Source organism: Maylandia zebra, linkage group LG3, assembly GCF_041146795.1.
Source record: "Maylandia zebra isolate NMK-2024a linkage group LG3, Mzebra_GT3a, whole genome shotgun sequence".
In the NCBI taxonomy this organism is placed as follows: domain Eukaryota; kingdom Metazoa; phylum Chordata; class Actinopteri; order Cichliformes; family Cichlidae; genus Maylandia; species Maylandia zebra.
This window is the reverse complement of record NC_135169.1, coordinates 29,315,210-29,328,886: the sequence shown is the minus strand read 5'-3', so window position 1 is coordinate 29,328,886 and position 13,677 is coordinate 29,315,210. Positions and strand designations below refer to the sequence as shown.

The following is a 13,677-nucleotide window of genomic DNA, read 5'->3' as shown; positions in this document are numbered from 1 at the left end:
TGGGCATGCACAGGATGAGTCACATCATTTGAAACTTAGCCCTGATTGGAGAAATTGGAAGTGTTACAACTATCCCCGGTCTCCCCTATTGTGCTACTGTTGTAAGCTACGTTAAATACTGTTATAAAAAATATCAGTTAAAAATATTCAAAATATCAGGATCAGGAAGATGTCAGCTGTGTTTGTATTTGTTTTCTCTCGTTATTCTTTCTCTTTTTTTCCTTTTTTTTTCTCATGACGTTTGTGTGTTTGTTTCTTTTCCATGACGTTTCCAGTAACCGAGTATTTCGTAGTGACGTGTCGCAACTCCTTACAATTGAATTTAAAGGGCTGGTTTCGGGATTAATATGAAAGAAAAACGAAACTGAAACTGAACCAGAGAGGAACAAAGTTTGGAGACAGCAGCAGATCGCACAGCCGAGGATCGAGTCATTGTGAGATACGAAGGAGCAGGTAGGCTGCTCAGCACTTTGGTGTTTACTTTTTGAAAAGTCTCATGACAAAATAACCTGACAATCTCACTAACACTCCCTCTCGTGCCTGCATGAGTGAAGGAGAATCAGATAATATTAAAATATTACGACTTCGTATAATATTATATATTATATGAATTTTATTTTGTGTAGATGCTGTGAAGTCTTGTGTGTGAATTTGTAAAAGATATTCTATTATCAAAGTACTCAGATGCAATGAAATATCACTCAGACACTTAGAGCAGTTTTAAACGTGCACGGGTGAGAGACTCAGGGAGAGACTCACACACCTCCTTGGTGCAGTCTGGCTTTATTTATACACATCATGAAGCATACAAAAAAGGAAATATCATCCTTATCTTGTCAAGAAAACAGGTGTGGTTTATCAAAAAACTTCGTGTTCTCTACAAGGTTGTTTCTTACTCGTGGGTGGCGGTTTCCTGCTAGTGTGAAGGCAAACAGTGACAATGTGAAGGCAAAGACTGATAATGTGAAGGCAAGCAGTTTCCGTTATAAAGTAGGGAGCCAGCAATTAAAATATGCAGCTGGTTGAGTACAGAACAGAAATATAAACACTCTTAGCTGATTATTATATGAATAATAAAATCTTTAAGAGCAAAAATACTCTGACAGAATTAAAATCTAACAAGTTGATGTTAACTGATAGTTTGCAGAGTGCAGCACACAACGTTATATAGGCACAAACTTAACTCCAGTTAATTACACGTCGATCGTTTGAAGATAAGGAAGCTGTTACAACCTGCACGGGGTGTGTGCTCAAACTACTTTTTTCCACTAGGCTGCTTTTCTTTCCATGGCAGGAATAAACAAATCCAACCTGAAATACAAATACTGCTCTTGGAGAGTCATTTTAACTCCTTCTAGTCCAGAGCAGACATGGTGTGAATGTTTGTGCTGTGCAAAGGAAAATGTCACTTCCCCCTTCTTCACGCATGGTCAAACACTGAACGGTAGATTTATGTATGGGTTTATATAAAGAGACATGATATAACCATAAATTAATGTTTTATGGTGACCTGCATCAATAAAACTAATTACTAATTGCATTTATGTAGATCCCCGTGTTATGTACATGACCCATGTCTTTGTACATTTATATTTGACTAAACATCATGTACACTATAACCACACATAAATATTCATTTTTTCTCCTACACCAAGTTGATTGGGATTAGACACAAACTTATGCAACACAACTCCAAACGGTTCATGTGTAACAGTCACTGTTACACATGAACCACTGAATAGTACTTTTGTCGCACTGTATAAGGGTCTTAGATTTGAATTCAGGCTGGGGACAGTGTGGCGTTTGCATGTTCTCCCTGTGCCCGGGTGGGCATTTCCTCCCACAGTACACAGACATGTTAGGTCAATCATGTTGCATGTTGTTTAATCTTAAGCCCAGGTCACTCTTGATGTAATCACAATGTAATCTTACTGAGACAGAACTCTTTAACTTCCTGTTTTCATTTGGCTAGAGAAATAAATAAATATCTCATTAATCTCATATGGATATGTATTTCTGATATAAGGACATCTGTGTTAGTAACTATGACAGCATTGCACCGAAAAAGCTATTTTTAACCTTAAAACCCGTATTAAACCCAGTAAACTACTGTACAAGTAGTTTGGTTCCTAATGTTAAGAAAAGCACAATACTTGAAATAAACTGGAAGAATACTTACATTTCCGAAAGTTTTAAACACAGCCAGTATGCAGTCTGTACCACAACTACTATGGTCACACGCAAAATAAAAATAAAAATGATAAAGCTCTCAATTTAAGTTTTATTGATCACCTGGCTATTGAATGAAAAGAAACAGTAATAAGAAAACAGATGAAAGAAAAACTTCTTGCCAGAGGATGTGGAGGTGTGGTGAAATTTAGGGAAAGATAGACATAGAGTTGAGGATGTTAAAGTAAATTAGACATCATTAAATCATACACTGCTCATTTTTGCTTTACTGACAAATATGTTGATAATATTTTTTTTACAGACACCCAACTTATCAACATGAACATTCAGGTTTGCCACTGCGGTTGGACCAAACGTACAACTTACCACGGCTTGAGAGTTCACCAGGGATTGAAGGGATGCACGCCAAAGGGAATGAGGATCCCTCAAAGTGAACAATCCAGGTTCTCCCATAAACCGAGCTACAATGAACCTCAAATCAAAGTAGAAGAGCCTTTTGTGGATTACTTCAAGAGTTCTGGTGAGTGTTTGTGCTGATGTAGGACCAGGAGAAATATCCTCACTAAAACTCCTGTTATCATCCCAGTTTACAGTGACTGTCTTCTTTCTCTACAGTGTTTGAGACTCCACAGCGCGCTCGTCAAACTACTGAACTTGAAGATTCGAGAGCTCGTAATTATCTGCAATCTTCTGTCGGTGGACAGCAGGTACTGCATATTTCTTAAGGACGACCATTCAGATGCATGTAAAATGGACTTACACAGAAGTATACATTATCAAGCCAAAATAAAGCTCCTCATAAAGAGCACAAGGTGGCCGAAAACATCACTTTGCCAGTTTGCTAAGAATTTACAGGCCTTTTGCCTGCATTGTTCAACAGATTAATTCCTGGTTTCAAAGTAAAACTATATAAACATTAGTTTTATTCTTCCTCCAACGGTAAAGAGTATGTAACCTGAAACCCTTATCAGAATCAGAATGGGTTTATTGCCAGATGTTGAGGTTTACAACATTAGGAAATTGCTGCGGTGCTTCAGTGCAGACAATTAAACCCATTCAACTACTGTACCTTTAGTATCACATTCTGAGTTTGGTTCAAAATGTTAACAAAAGCACGATACTTCAAATAATTCGGAACAACACTTACTTTTCTGACGGTTTTAAATACAGCCACTATGCAGTCTATACCACGACTACTATGGTCACAAAAAATAAATAGAAATGATAAAGCTGTTAATTTAAGTTTTATTGATCGCCTGCCTACAAAAATGAAAAGAAACAGATGAAATAGAAACTGCTTACCAGAGGAGTCCAGAGGTGTGGTGAAATTTAGGGAAAGATAGACATAGAGTTAAGGATGTTGTTAAACTAAATTAGACACGAACTACATCCTTAAATCATACACCACTCATTTTTGCTTCACTGACAAATATGTTGATAATATTCTGTTGCAGACACCCAACTTATCCAACATGAACAAACAGGTTTGCCACTGCGGTTGGACCAAATATACAACTTACCACGGCTTGAGAGTTCACCAGGGAATGATGGGATGCACACCAAAAGGAATGAGGATCCCTCAAAGCGAACAATCCAATTTCTCTCATAAACTGAGCTACAATAAACCTCAAATCAAAATAGAAGAGCCTTTTGTGGATGACTTAAAGAGTTCTGGTGAGCGCATCGATGGTACAGCATTTGTGCTGATGTAGGACCAGGAAAAATGTCCTCACTAAAACTGCTGTTATCATCCCAGTTTACAGTAATTGTTGATGTAGTTCAGCATTTTATGTATTTTAGCAGTATAGTGACCCCAACATCATGCTTAAACCATTTATAACTGATAACAGGCATAGAACAGTTTACAGTGACTGTCTTCTTTCTCTACAGTCTTTGAGACTCCACAGCGCGCTCGTCTAACTACTGAACTTGAAGATTCCAGAGCTCGCCGAGTTCTGGACTTTTCTATTGGTGGACAGCAGGTACTGCATACTTCTTAAGGACGACCATTCAGATGCATGTAAAATGGACCCATACTGAAGTATACATTATGAAGCCAAAATAAATCTCCTCATAAAGAGCACAAGGTGGCCAAAGGCATCATTTTGCTCATTTGCTAAGAATTTAACAAGCCTTTGGCTGCATCGCTCTACAGACTCATTGCTGACTTCAAAGTAAAACTACGTAAACATTAGTTTCATTCTTCCTCCAAAGGTAAAGAAAATGTAACGAGTTCCATTTGTTTGTTTGTCTGCCTGTCTTTCTGTTTCTTAGCAAGATGTTAGTTTTCAATATCATTTTCAAATTTTGTGTGATGTTTGATACCAATAACAGCTCCAGCCGATTTCATTTTGGTGAACAGAACTTCACTACAATAGGCCTTGGAGGACATGAGCACCTAGGATGACTAAGCATTTTACCTTGACCTTCTTTGTTTGAGCGTAAGGTCAAAGTTGACCCTTGCGCTCTGTTGCTCTTGTTGTAGCTTATGGTTGGCACAGCTCACAGCTCAGTAAGCAGCAATCAGTCTTAAACAGAAAGCTCTGTGTTTGCATACAGCTCAGTCAAAGCCACCACACCCCTAACTTTAGGCCTTTATTAATATCCACATAGATAGATCATATAGCCAATTTTTCGACAGTAAAACTGTCAGGAAGGGGGCAACTATTGTAGTTTTGTACCTGGTTTTAAACATGTATTTTAATCCTATTTAGCCTGACATTTTGACACTAGAGTCTGTCTGTTGGGACTGAATCCCTTTCGGAGCCATCCTCCAGTGGCCACTAGAGGAACTGCTGTTTATGAGAATTCATTTCCCAGCCCAATATTAATCAGTTCTCCAGGTTGATTAATAATTGGATTGTTTATCCACCATTACATTAACATTTGCAGTGTCCAGTGACATGCTTCATGTGTGCTATTATCTCTGCTACAAGCTCAAAGCAGGAACTCTTTTAAAAGCGCTATACAAATACAGGCAAAAAAAAAAAAAAATGCTCGCAAACCTGAAAAACACAAAACTCTGGTGCCAGCAAATCTCAGCATAACAGTCGACTCTCTTTTTTTAAAATCTCATTATAACTTGTAAATATTATACGTGTCCTTTGTCCTCTTTCAAGGCTAAACAAGAAAAACTGAAAGCTCATTTACAGCAACAAATTCATATCAGAGAGCATAAAATGGCAGAAGTCAGATCATCAGTAACAGACTGCAAGGTAAAGACTGTAACATATGTTTGACTTTTTTGTTTTGTTGTTTTGTTTGCTTTAATATCTTTGCTCTAAATCCTCTACTCTGTTTGACGGCTTTCAGGCTAGTTTGGATGCAGAGTGGCTGGAAGTCAACGATTTCTTCTCAGACATAATAAAAGTTGTGGAGGATGCTCGGCAGCAAGCCCTTCAGCCTCTGGAGGAAAGGTTGGTCCTGTGAGATTATGTTGCAGTTAGTCTCTTAGTTCATCAGTGAGGAACAGCTTAATATCACCACGGAGATCCTTTGTGTTGCTACGGTGCAGTACATTTGAATAAAATAGGCTCTCTTGTGCACACTCTAGGAGACGGAAAGTAAAAAGAGACACTCAGGATCTCCTCCAGAAGCTTCAGAGAGAAATTGATGTGCTCAAACAGGCCATTGATGAGTCAATCAAACACCCAGACTTGGAGGTGAGCCACAAGGTCCTGAAGTCCATCTTCTGGTCTTTTGAATACTGGAGCATAAAAGCACTTAAAAGAGGAAACATTTAATTTCTATTCTGTGTCAGTTCTGCTTCATTTAAAATCATTACATTTAATGATGTCTCCACACATATACAGGTTTCTCCTCTAACAGGCCTGAATGACTCTAACTGGAAAAATGTACATGTTGACACTTCACTGTCCTTCGGCACACTGAGAGCTACGACTTCAACCATGATGAAGCAAATTCACAAGGAACTGGATAAACTCTCAACTATCGGTGAGTCTTTTGATTCGTCATGACTTGTGTTAAAATCTATACTTGATATACTGCATCTTACTCAGATTTCTACTTCCACAGAATTCAAGAGGATTCCTATATTTGCAGGTGTGTATGTCAAATTAAAAACAGTATTAAAATAGAAAGAAATGGCAATTGTTCCACATTTTCATTGTAAATACACGCAAGACACACACTGATGGACAACAGACAAGTTCCAGATGTTGACACTAACAGAAGCAAACAGGTGCGGCTCAAATGTTGAAAGGATGGATCCTCAGTTTCTTATTGGAAAAAATCCTTTGGGAAATTATCATGTTTGACCTAAGTTATAACTGATTTCAAAATAAAATCCCCATGATACTTACAGTATAGGTATTTAGATTCTTTAAACTCCGGCATTTAAAATAAAAACCTCTTGTGATGTATTAGATGTAATAAAAGTTTTTATTGTCCAGAATTGGAGTTTTCTTGCTAAGTTTTCGTTAGATATGAAAATTCATATGTAGTTTACTAAACTAAAATCTAATTTTCTTATGTAGTATTCAAAGGTCATTTAGAAAACAATGGCAAAGATCATTTTAAGATAACCAATTTTAATATTTTCTCACTTGTTATCTTTTTATCCAGTTAATACAAGTAGCTGGTGAGATGTTGAAACTGTATGACATGAGTTATATTTTTTCTGTTGATGATCTCTTTCTGGTCGTACTGTAACAATAAAATCATCTTTTTAATCACTTGTGTTCTTTTGACTGCAGTGGACGTGAAGCTGGACCCCACCACCGCACACCAAAGACTTGAAATTTCTGATAATGGGAAAAAAGTGAAAGATAGTGGAAATATGTCGACAGATCCTGACTCTCTGCAGAGGTTTGATGTATTTGGAAGTGTCCTGGGGCTCAACAGGCTGTCCTCTGGCAGGGCATACTGGGAGGTGGAGGTCAGGAATAAGCCCGGGTGGGATCTGGGTGTGGCGAGACGTGACGCAAACCGCAAGGGGAATCTCTCAATCAATCCTGACAAAGGTTACTGGGTTGTTGTACATTATGAAGATCAGAAATATGCAGCCCTGACGACACCACCAGTGAGCCTTTCACCTAAAAGGAAACCTCAGAAAGTCGGGGTGTTTGTAGATTATGAGGAAGGTCTCGTGTCCTTTTACGATGTGACATCTCAGTCTCACATCTACTCATTTACTGAGTGTTTGTTCGGTGGTGAGATCCTCCCGTACTTCAGTCCACATCTGAAACAAAATGAGAAAAACAGCAATCCTTTGATTATCACTGCTGTGCAAAAACAGTAGTAATCACATGCACTGGATCTGGTGCAGTGAATGCATCACTGGTAAGCAATATATGTGTCCAGGTGTGCAGTAACAGTTTAATGTTTTTTCTGTGTTTAAACAGAGTTTTCTTACCTCTCTACCAGGCATTTGCTTGCCCAATTTTCAACATTATTCATTATAACATGCATTGATGAAGATCTCCTGACTCAGGTTTTTATGTACTATATTTTCTCACTTTTATTTTCATTTGAAAAGTAAAAACTAAGTCTTACATACAGCAGTGCAAATGTATGAATTTACAGAAACAATTGTTAGCATGCGTGTTGAAACACCTTTTGCAAAAGACAGAAATGACAAAATGTCTTCTAAAGATAAAGCTGTTAAAACACTTTAGACACTATTCCTGTTTCTTTAAGAAAAAACATTAGGACATATTATGATCAAATGATGTTACGTACTGATCACCAGTAACTGGAGCTGGTGCATTTTTCAAAATCAGCTATTAGCCAATTCCTATCACAGTAGCATGAAAACACTATTTTTTAAAGTTTTGTTTTATTTATCTTCTAATCCCTTATAAAACAAATTGCAGACAACCAGCAGACTGAGGAACTTCCTCTGAAAGCTCTTGGATTATCCCACTGTTGGTCTCCTTCACTCACTCACGTGTCCCGGATAAATGTCTTCACAGACATTTTAAACACTTTGAACAATTTTTTCACTGCCCCTTATTTGGACATTTGTAGCCTAAACCTCTGAGTGCTATGTCACGTTTGCAGCATTAAAATCATGCACCTAGATAAAGGTAACAATAAGAAGTAATTTTGATATGAATCCCTTGAATGCAACAGGACACTTGACTTTGTTGTACGTGGACTGGTGTATGTATGAATCTGAATCCTTTAGTAAATAATATAAGTGTGTGTATGTGCTTTTCTACTCACTTTGAGCAGATTGCTTTCTCACTACAAGCCTTGGGGTACTGGGGGTAATTCAGGACTCAGGATCTGTGACACACAGGGGAGCCAGGGATCAAACCACAAACTATGCCAATAGCAGATGGCCTGGCTTACCAACTAAGCCACAGGGGCCTTTAAAATGTTAAGTTACCTTTGTGCAATTAGGGTTATATCAAATGTCTGCTTTCTTAAGAGTTGCAAGACTTGAGTACTTGAAATCTCTGTGTGCCTGTGACATTTGGACTCTGCTGTGATCCCTTCCACCGCCATACACGCACACATACTCATTTTCATATAAAAAAAAACAAAAATTATTTATAACCACAAAAAATTAATACCTAATCCTAGGTGCTTTGGGCATTTTGACCCCTTGAGTGATCTGTTGGTCCCCACAAGTACAGCATCATGCCAATTTCATGTGCTAAAAAGGTGTCTAAACATGCACACACACAGACACCTCAGCACTCTCTTCCCACGGCTCTGACTATAAATGCTGTTTGTTTTAATTGTATAACAAAGGATGGATTACGAGTTCTTCATGTTGTGTTTTGCTGATTGTCCATCACTTACTGTGTCAACAAAATGTTTACTTACTTACTCTTTGTAGCTCTGTTTTACAGATCCTTTTTGTAACTATTTCAATCTGCTCAATCATTTGTTTCATTTTGTAGTTTTGCTTGTCAGACTTCTTACATTGTGGTCTTCAGGAGTCACTATATGCCATTTAATAGATTTGTGTAATATATTTTATGACATCAGATGTACAGAAATGAATAAAATTGTCATTTAGGAACATTTGTTTTGCATTTTTTTGTTATGATGTTACCACAAATAAATTTGTGGCATATACATATAATGTATTATTATTATTATTATTATTATTATTATTATTATTAATACTACTACTAATAATAATAATTGATATTATTATTTATTTCTCATTTAGGTGAATGTGTCAGTAACAACAGGGTGATGCTGTTTTTATCTCCTTTGAGTTGAAATGTGTCCCAATAACCACAGTTTATCTTTACAAGATTCACTTCTGACTTTACTGCACTTTTATTTGTTTCTGTCACAAACACTCACCTAATTTTCTCGTAGTTATTTTTTTTAGATATCTTGCTTGATCAGATGTGACTAGAATAAGGCTTCTTGAACCATTATAAGCTTCATTCTGACCTGTGATTCTCATCAAACAGTTCCCCTTCACCTGGTCCTCTATTATCGTGTAGCAGGTTCTCCTCAGAACCATCCACAAAGGCAGGGAGCTATTGAAAGATTCCATCAAACCCTGATGTTCTTGTTGTATGCTTATTATACAGAACTGGATCCTGACTGGGAGGGGAGACTGCCGTGGCTCATGCTAGCAAGAAGTCACCCAACGTAGTACTGGGTTCAGCCCATATGAATTGGTTTTTGGTCACACTGTTCAGGGTCCAGGAGCAGTTTTACAGGATGACTGGAAGACCCTCCCACCTCCTGTAAATCTGGCAGACTATGTTAATGGCTTTAGAAGGAGGTTGTATGAAGCTGTAAAACAAGCAAAAGTTCAACTGAACACAGATGAAAAATCAGTTTTACTGTAGAGCTGAAACACTTGAGTTTAGTTCAGGGGACAAAGTGTTGGTACTGCTTCCTGTTATTAACTTGTCCATATTCTGTACTGCAGCAGGTGTCAGATCAAAATTATCTGGTTGCTACTCTTGAACGCAGAAGGAAATCACAACTTTTTAATGTAAACCTGTTAAATCTCTACGATGTTCCTGGATGTGGTGCAGAGGATGTGAATTCAATTGTTGTGGCAGCTCTTTCAGAGGGGTTGGTTAGTGGGAGGGTCGAAACTGGGGAGGAATGTTCGTCCATTTTACAGGGATGTCTGAAAAACTCTGAGTTGCTCAGTAACTTGGATGCTTTGTTGGGACACTTAGCAGAGTCTAACAAGGAAGAATTGAAGAAGCTAACACTTTCTTTTCACTAATTGTTTTCTGACACCCCCTTGGTTACCCAAGTAATTGGGTATGGCATTGATGTTGACTGTTTGGCAGCATTTCTATCACACTTCACTGGAAAAACAGGATCAACTGAAGTCTGAAGTGAAGTACATGTTGATAATATTGCTTCATGTTCAAATTGATCATCCCCATGCTTGCTTGTACAAAAACCAGATCTGACCTTTCAACCCTGCACCGATTGTCGTAAAGTTAACCAGGTCACAAAGATGGATTCTTTCCATTGTCACGTGTCAATGACTGTGTGGACGGGATAGTCTCAGCAAAATTTGTCAGTAAATTTGACTTGTTAAAAGGTTACTGGCTGTGTTCAGATGCAGGCAGTAGCGGTTTTTGATACGGGCGACACGGGCGGTTGCCTGGGGCGGCATCGTTGTGGGGGGCGTCACGGGCATCGGCAAAACAAAATGTAAAAAAAATTGCTCGTACTCATGTTTTCTATCACCCATTTGCTGGGAGTTAGGCCGCCGATAAGTTTCTCAAAGCATTTATGCAACTGGGCGATAGTCATTCAGGCAGCTCACCATGTTCTTCTTGGGCACTGGAGTGGCTGACTTAAAGCGGGATGGTATAATAGACTGTAGCAGTGAGAGGTTGAAGATGGTGATGAGAACACTTTAACAGTCTTTGTTGTTGTTACACTCTCAGTATGTATGAGAGTATGAGAGGTGTGTGGCCCTCCAATTCTGTTCCTTCTGCAAATATACCCCAAACCGTGTTGTCAAAACAGTCCTGTAGGCCTGTGGTGGCTTCTGCGGTCCACACTACTCGATAGTGGAGAAGGAAGCATTGGCTTATGGGCTCTATAAAATTTTTGAAGTGTATGCAGGGGCAAGTGATAATCCTATTGTAGCTAACACAGATCAAATTTTTCATTGCTCTGAGTCTGGGGACCCAGTGTTTATGTGTTTCTGGTTTTGAATATTTTTTTGATTTAGCATTGTTCTTGGCATTGTTATTTGTATTTCTATTTTCCTTAATTCTCCCCTGCTTGATTTGTTAGTTTCTAGTCTTTAGGCTTTGTAACTGTGCCTCCTCTGTGTTCCATGTGTTCAAGTTAGTTGTGTTCTCATGTCTGTTCTTACCCAGTCACAGTGTCAAGTCCACGTTTCAGTCCATGTCTCATGTGTCCTGTTTTATTTTGATAGTCCCTGTCCTGTGTGCAGTGTATTTAGTTTTCTTCCTCCTTTGTCTCACTATGTCATATTTGTCCCATTTGTGTTCCACTTACGTTTGGATCACCTAAATCCATGACAGTCATTCAGGCAGTAATGCCTGGACTGGAAACAAGCACCTGTGGCTACACAATAATTACATTTTATTTTGAAAATATAAGTAATGTAACTAGAAAAACAAAGTTGTAGAAAGCCTAAACTTAGTTTTACAGAAATTAAATCTGAGACTTTGTTTCATTGTAAGATTATAACAATAGTGGCAATGTTGTTTGTTTTTCAGCAGAACAACGTCTAGCATGTTGGCTGATGTATGTTTTGGATTTGAAAATAAAAGTTGGGCTGATTTTAACACCATTACAAGAAGTGGTGTTAATTATTTTTTATTTGCATACAGTGTTATATTAATTTAAGTATTGTACTAGAAATTTCAAGGATAATAAAGAAATGTGATTAAAAAATGACCACAAATTGTTCTTTAATTTAGTGGAACTTAAAATGTTTGTCAGTCAGTAAACAATTAGTATTGTACAGTCAGAAACTTAAAATCAAGTTGTTCTAAGTAATGTATACGTGCAATGAATAAGTTGTCCAAACATAGTCATCTTAAATAAGCTTTACTTAATTCTTTTTATTTCTGGGAACTATTTAGTTTGTAAGAGTATTGAGTTTCAGTTAAGTTTATTTTCACTTTAGCATATTTATTATTATTATGTCCATTTCGTACTACATACAGATGTTTAGTTAATATCTGCAGACAGACACATTTTCCCTGTAACAATGTTCTCACTCCAACATCAGTTTAAAAATTTGATTCATGTAATGCTGAGCCAGTCATATTTTTGTGATTAAATCATCACTATATCTTAATTAAAGTATAATTTAAGTGCAATGCTGGTGTGCAGGGGTGCTTTGTGGGAATGCTGTTAACTTATTATAAAATGCTATGTCTATTTTAAGCTGTTAGCCAAATAATAAGCAGAGATATTTGTGTCTTTCTTAAAAAGTCAGATCCTTAGAGATTATTTGAAAAATGGATCAATGGCTATCACAAAATGAAACACTCTAAACCTGCACTGGGAAAACAATCCCTTATTTCACCTGTGATCACATACTTTGTTTTTCCTGCACAGCAATGACCAACACAAGGAAAGAGTTCGCTGAGTGAAAAAGGATGAAGATCCGGTGCAGCTGGTGTCAGGAAATGAAGAAAAAGCCTGATCACTTTCTCTGTACAAAAACAAGAGGTAAGGGGAAATCTTACTGGGAGGTGGAGGTTAGCAACACAAGCATCTGGGTGTAATAAAAGCAAGCACAAGCCATAAGGAGAACCTCTCACAAAACCCCAAAAATGATTCGCACAAAGATGACAAAGTCTGCACAGTCCTCACAGAACCACCTGCTTCCTTTGCCCAAAGGAAAACCTCACAAACGTTGGAGTTTTTTTGAGTTACGAGGAAGGTTTTGTGTCATTCTACAAATCAAAGAGTGTTTGTTTACTGGGGAACTTCACCCCTATCTCAGTTTGCATGTTGAAGAACATGGTGCCACTGCTAGCCATCAGTATACATGGGTGTGGTATTTTTTGTGAACTGGTTTGTGTATATGTGATTTGTTTTTATTATATTTTTTCTTTAAGTGCCATGTTTGAAGCAGGTGCGGGGGTTCTACCCGGGTGTTAATGGTAAATCATTCAGTCCCAGTCTGCTGTCACATATTGCTTTTGCTTCATGCTGGAAATGGAAAATAAATAAACTCATCTATCTCTCTGCCTCTCTCTTCTTTATTGTCCAGTGAGGAGGATATGACACTTTTATGTGTTCAGCTTAAAAAACATTTTTTTAAATGACCTGCGTGCTAAATGAGGAGTGTCCTTTGCACACAAAGCCCCACCTGTGTGACAAACACCTCTACTTTTACACTTTAGGTATCAAAAATAGATTTTAGCATCTATATGTCAACTGTTTGTATTTGGGTTTTTTCTCTCTCTCTCGTTTTTCTTAAAGAATGAATGAACGTTGTTCCCTTTTTTTCCTCATGACGTTTATTTGTTTATTTCTTTTCCATGACGTTTTCAGTAACCAAGTATTTCGCAGTGATATGTC

At 37.8% G+C, this 13,677-nt stretch overlaps 1 protein-coding gene across 2 annotated transcripts; it reads left to right on the top strand.

Moving 5' to 3' along the window:
• Nucleotides 1-348: 348 nt before the first annotated feature.
• On the top strand, nt 349-9,173 carry LOC101482264 (E3 ubiquitin-protein ligase TRIM62). 2 transcript variants are annotated; one of them, XR_013096825.1, is made up of 12 exons: nt 349-453; nt 2,492-2,710; nt 2,806-2,897; nt 3,645-3,864; nt 4,081-4,172; nt 5,310-5,405; nt 5,503-5,606; nt 5,744-5,852; nt 6,003-6,144; nt 6,226-6,252; nt 6,906-7,642; nt 8,025-9,173. XR_013096825.1 is itself a non-coding variant. In XM_014410676.3 (11 exons), exons 2-11 carry the CDS (start codon nt 2,509-2,511, stop codon nt 7,448-7,450), a joined length of 1,629 nt encoding a protein of 542 aa, XP_014266162.3. In that variant the 5' UTR covers nt 349-453; nt 2,492-2,508; the 3' UTR covers nt 7,451-9,173. The 2 variants fall into 2 exon arrangements, 1 of the variants encoding a protein (XP_014266162.3); XM_014410676.3 differs by having other exon boundaries at nt 6,906-9,173.
• Nucleotides 9,174-13,677: the final 4,504 nt, after the last annotated feature.

Coding starts and splice junctions, on each gene's coding strand:
- LOC101482264 (XM_014410676.3), top strand. CDS start 2,509: ATGAACATTCAGGTTTGCCACTGCGGTTGGACCAAACGTACAACTTAC. Junction 5,607..5,743: donor CTTCAGCCTCTGGAGGAAAG/GTTGGTCCTGTG, acceptor TGCACACTCTAG/GAGACGGAAAGTAAAAAGAG. Junction 6,253..6,905: donor GAGGATTCCTATATTTGCAG/GTGTGTATGTCA, acceptor TTTTGACTGCAG/TGGACGTGAAGCTGGACCCC.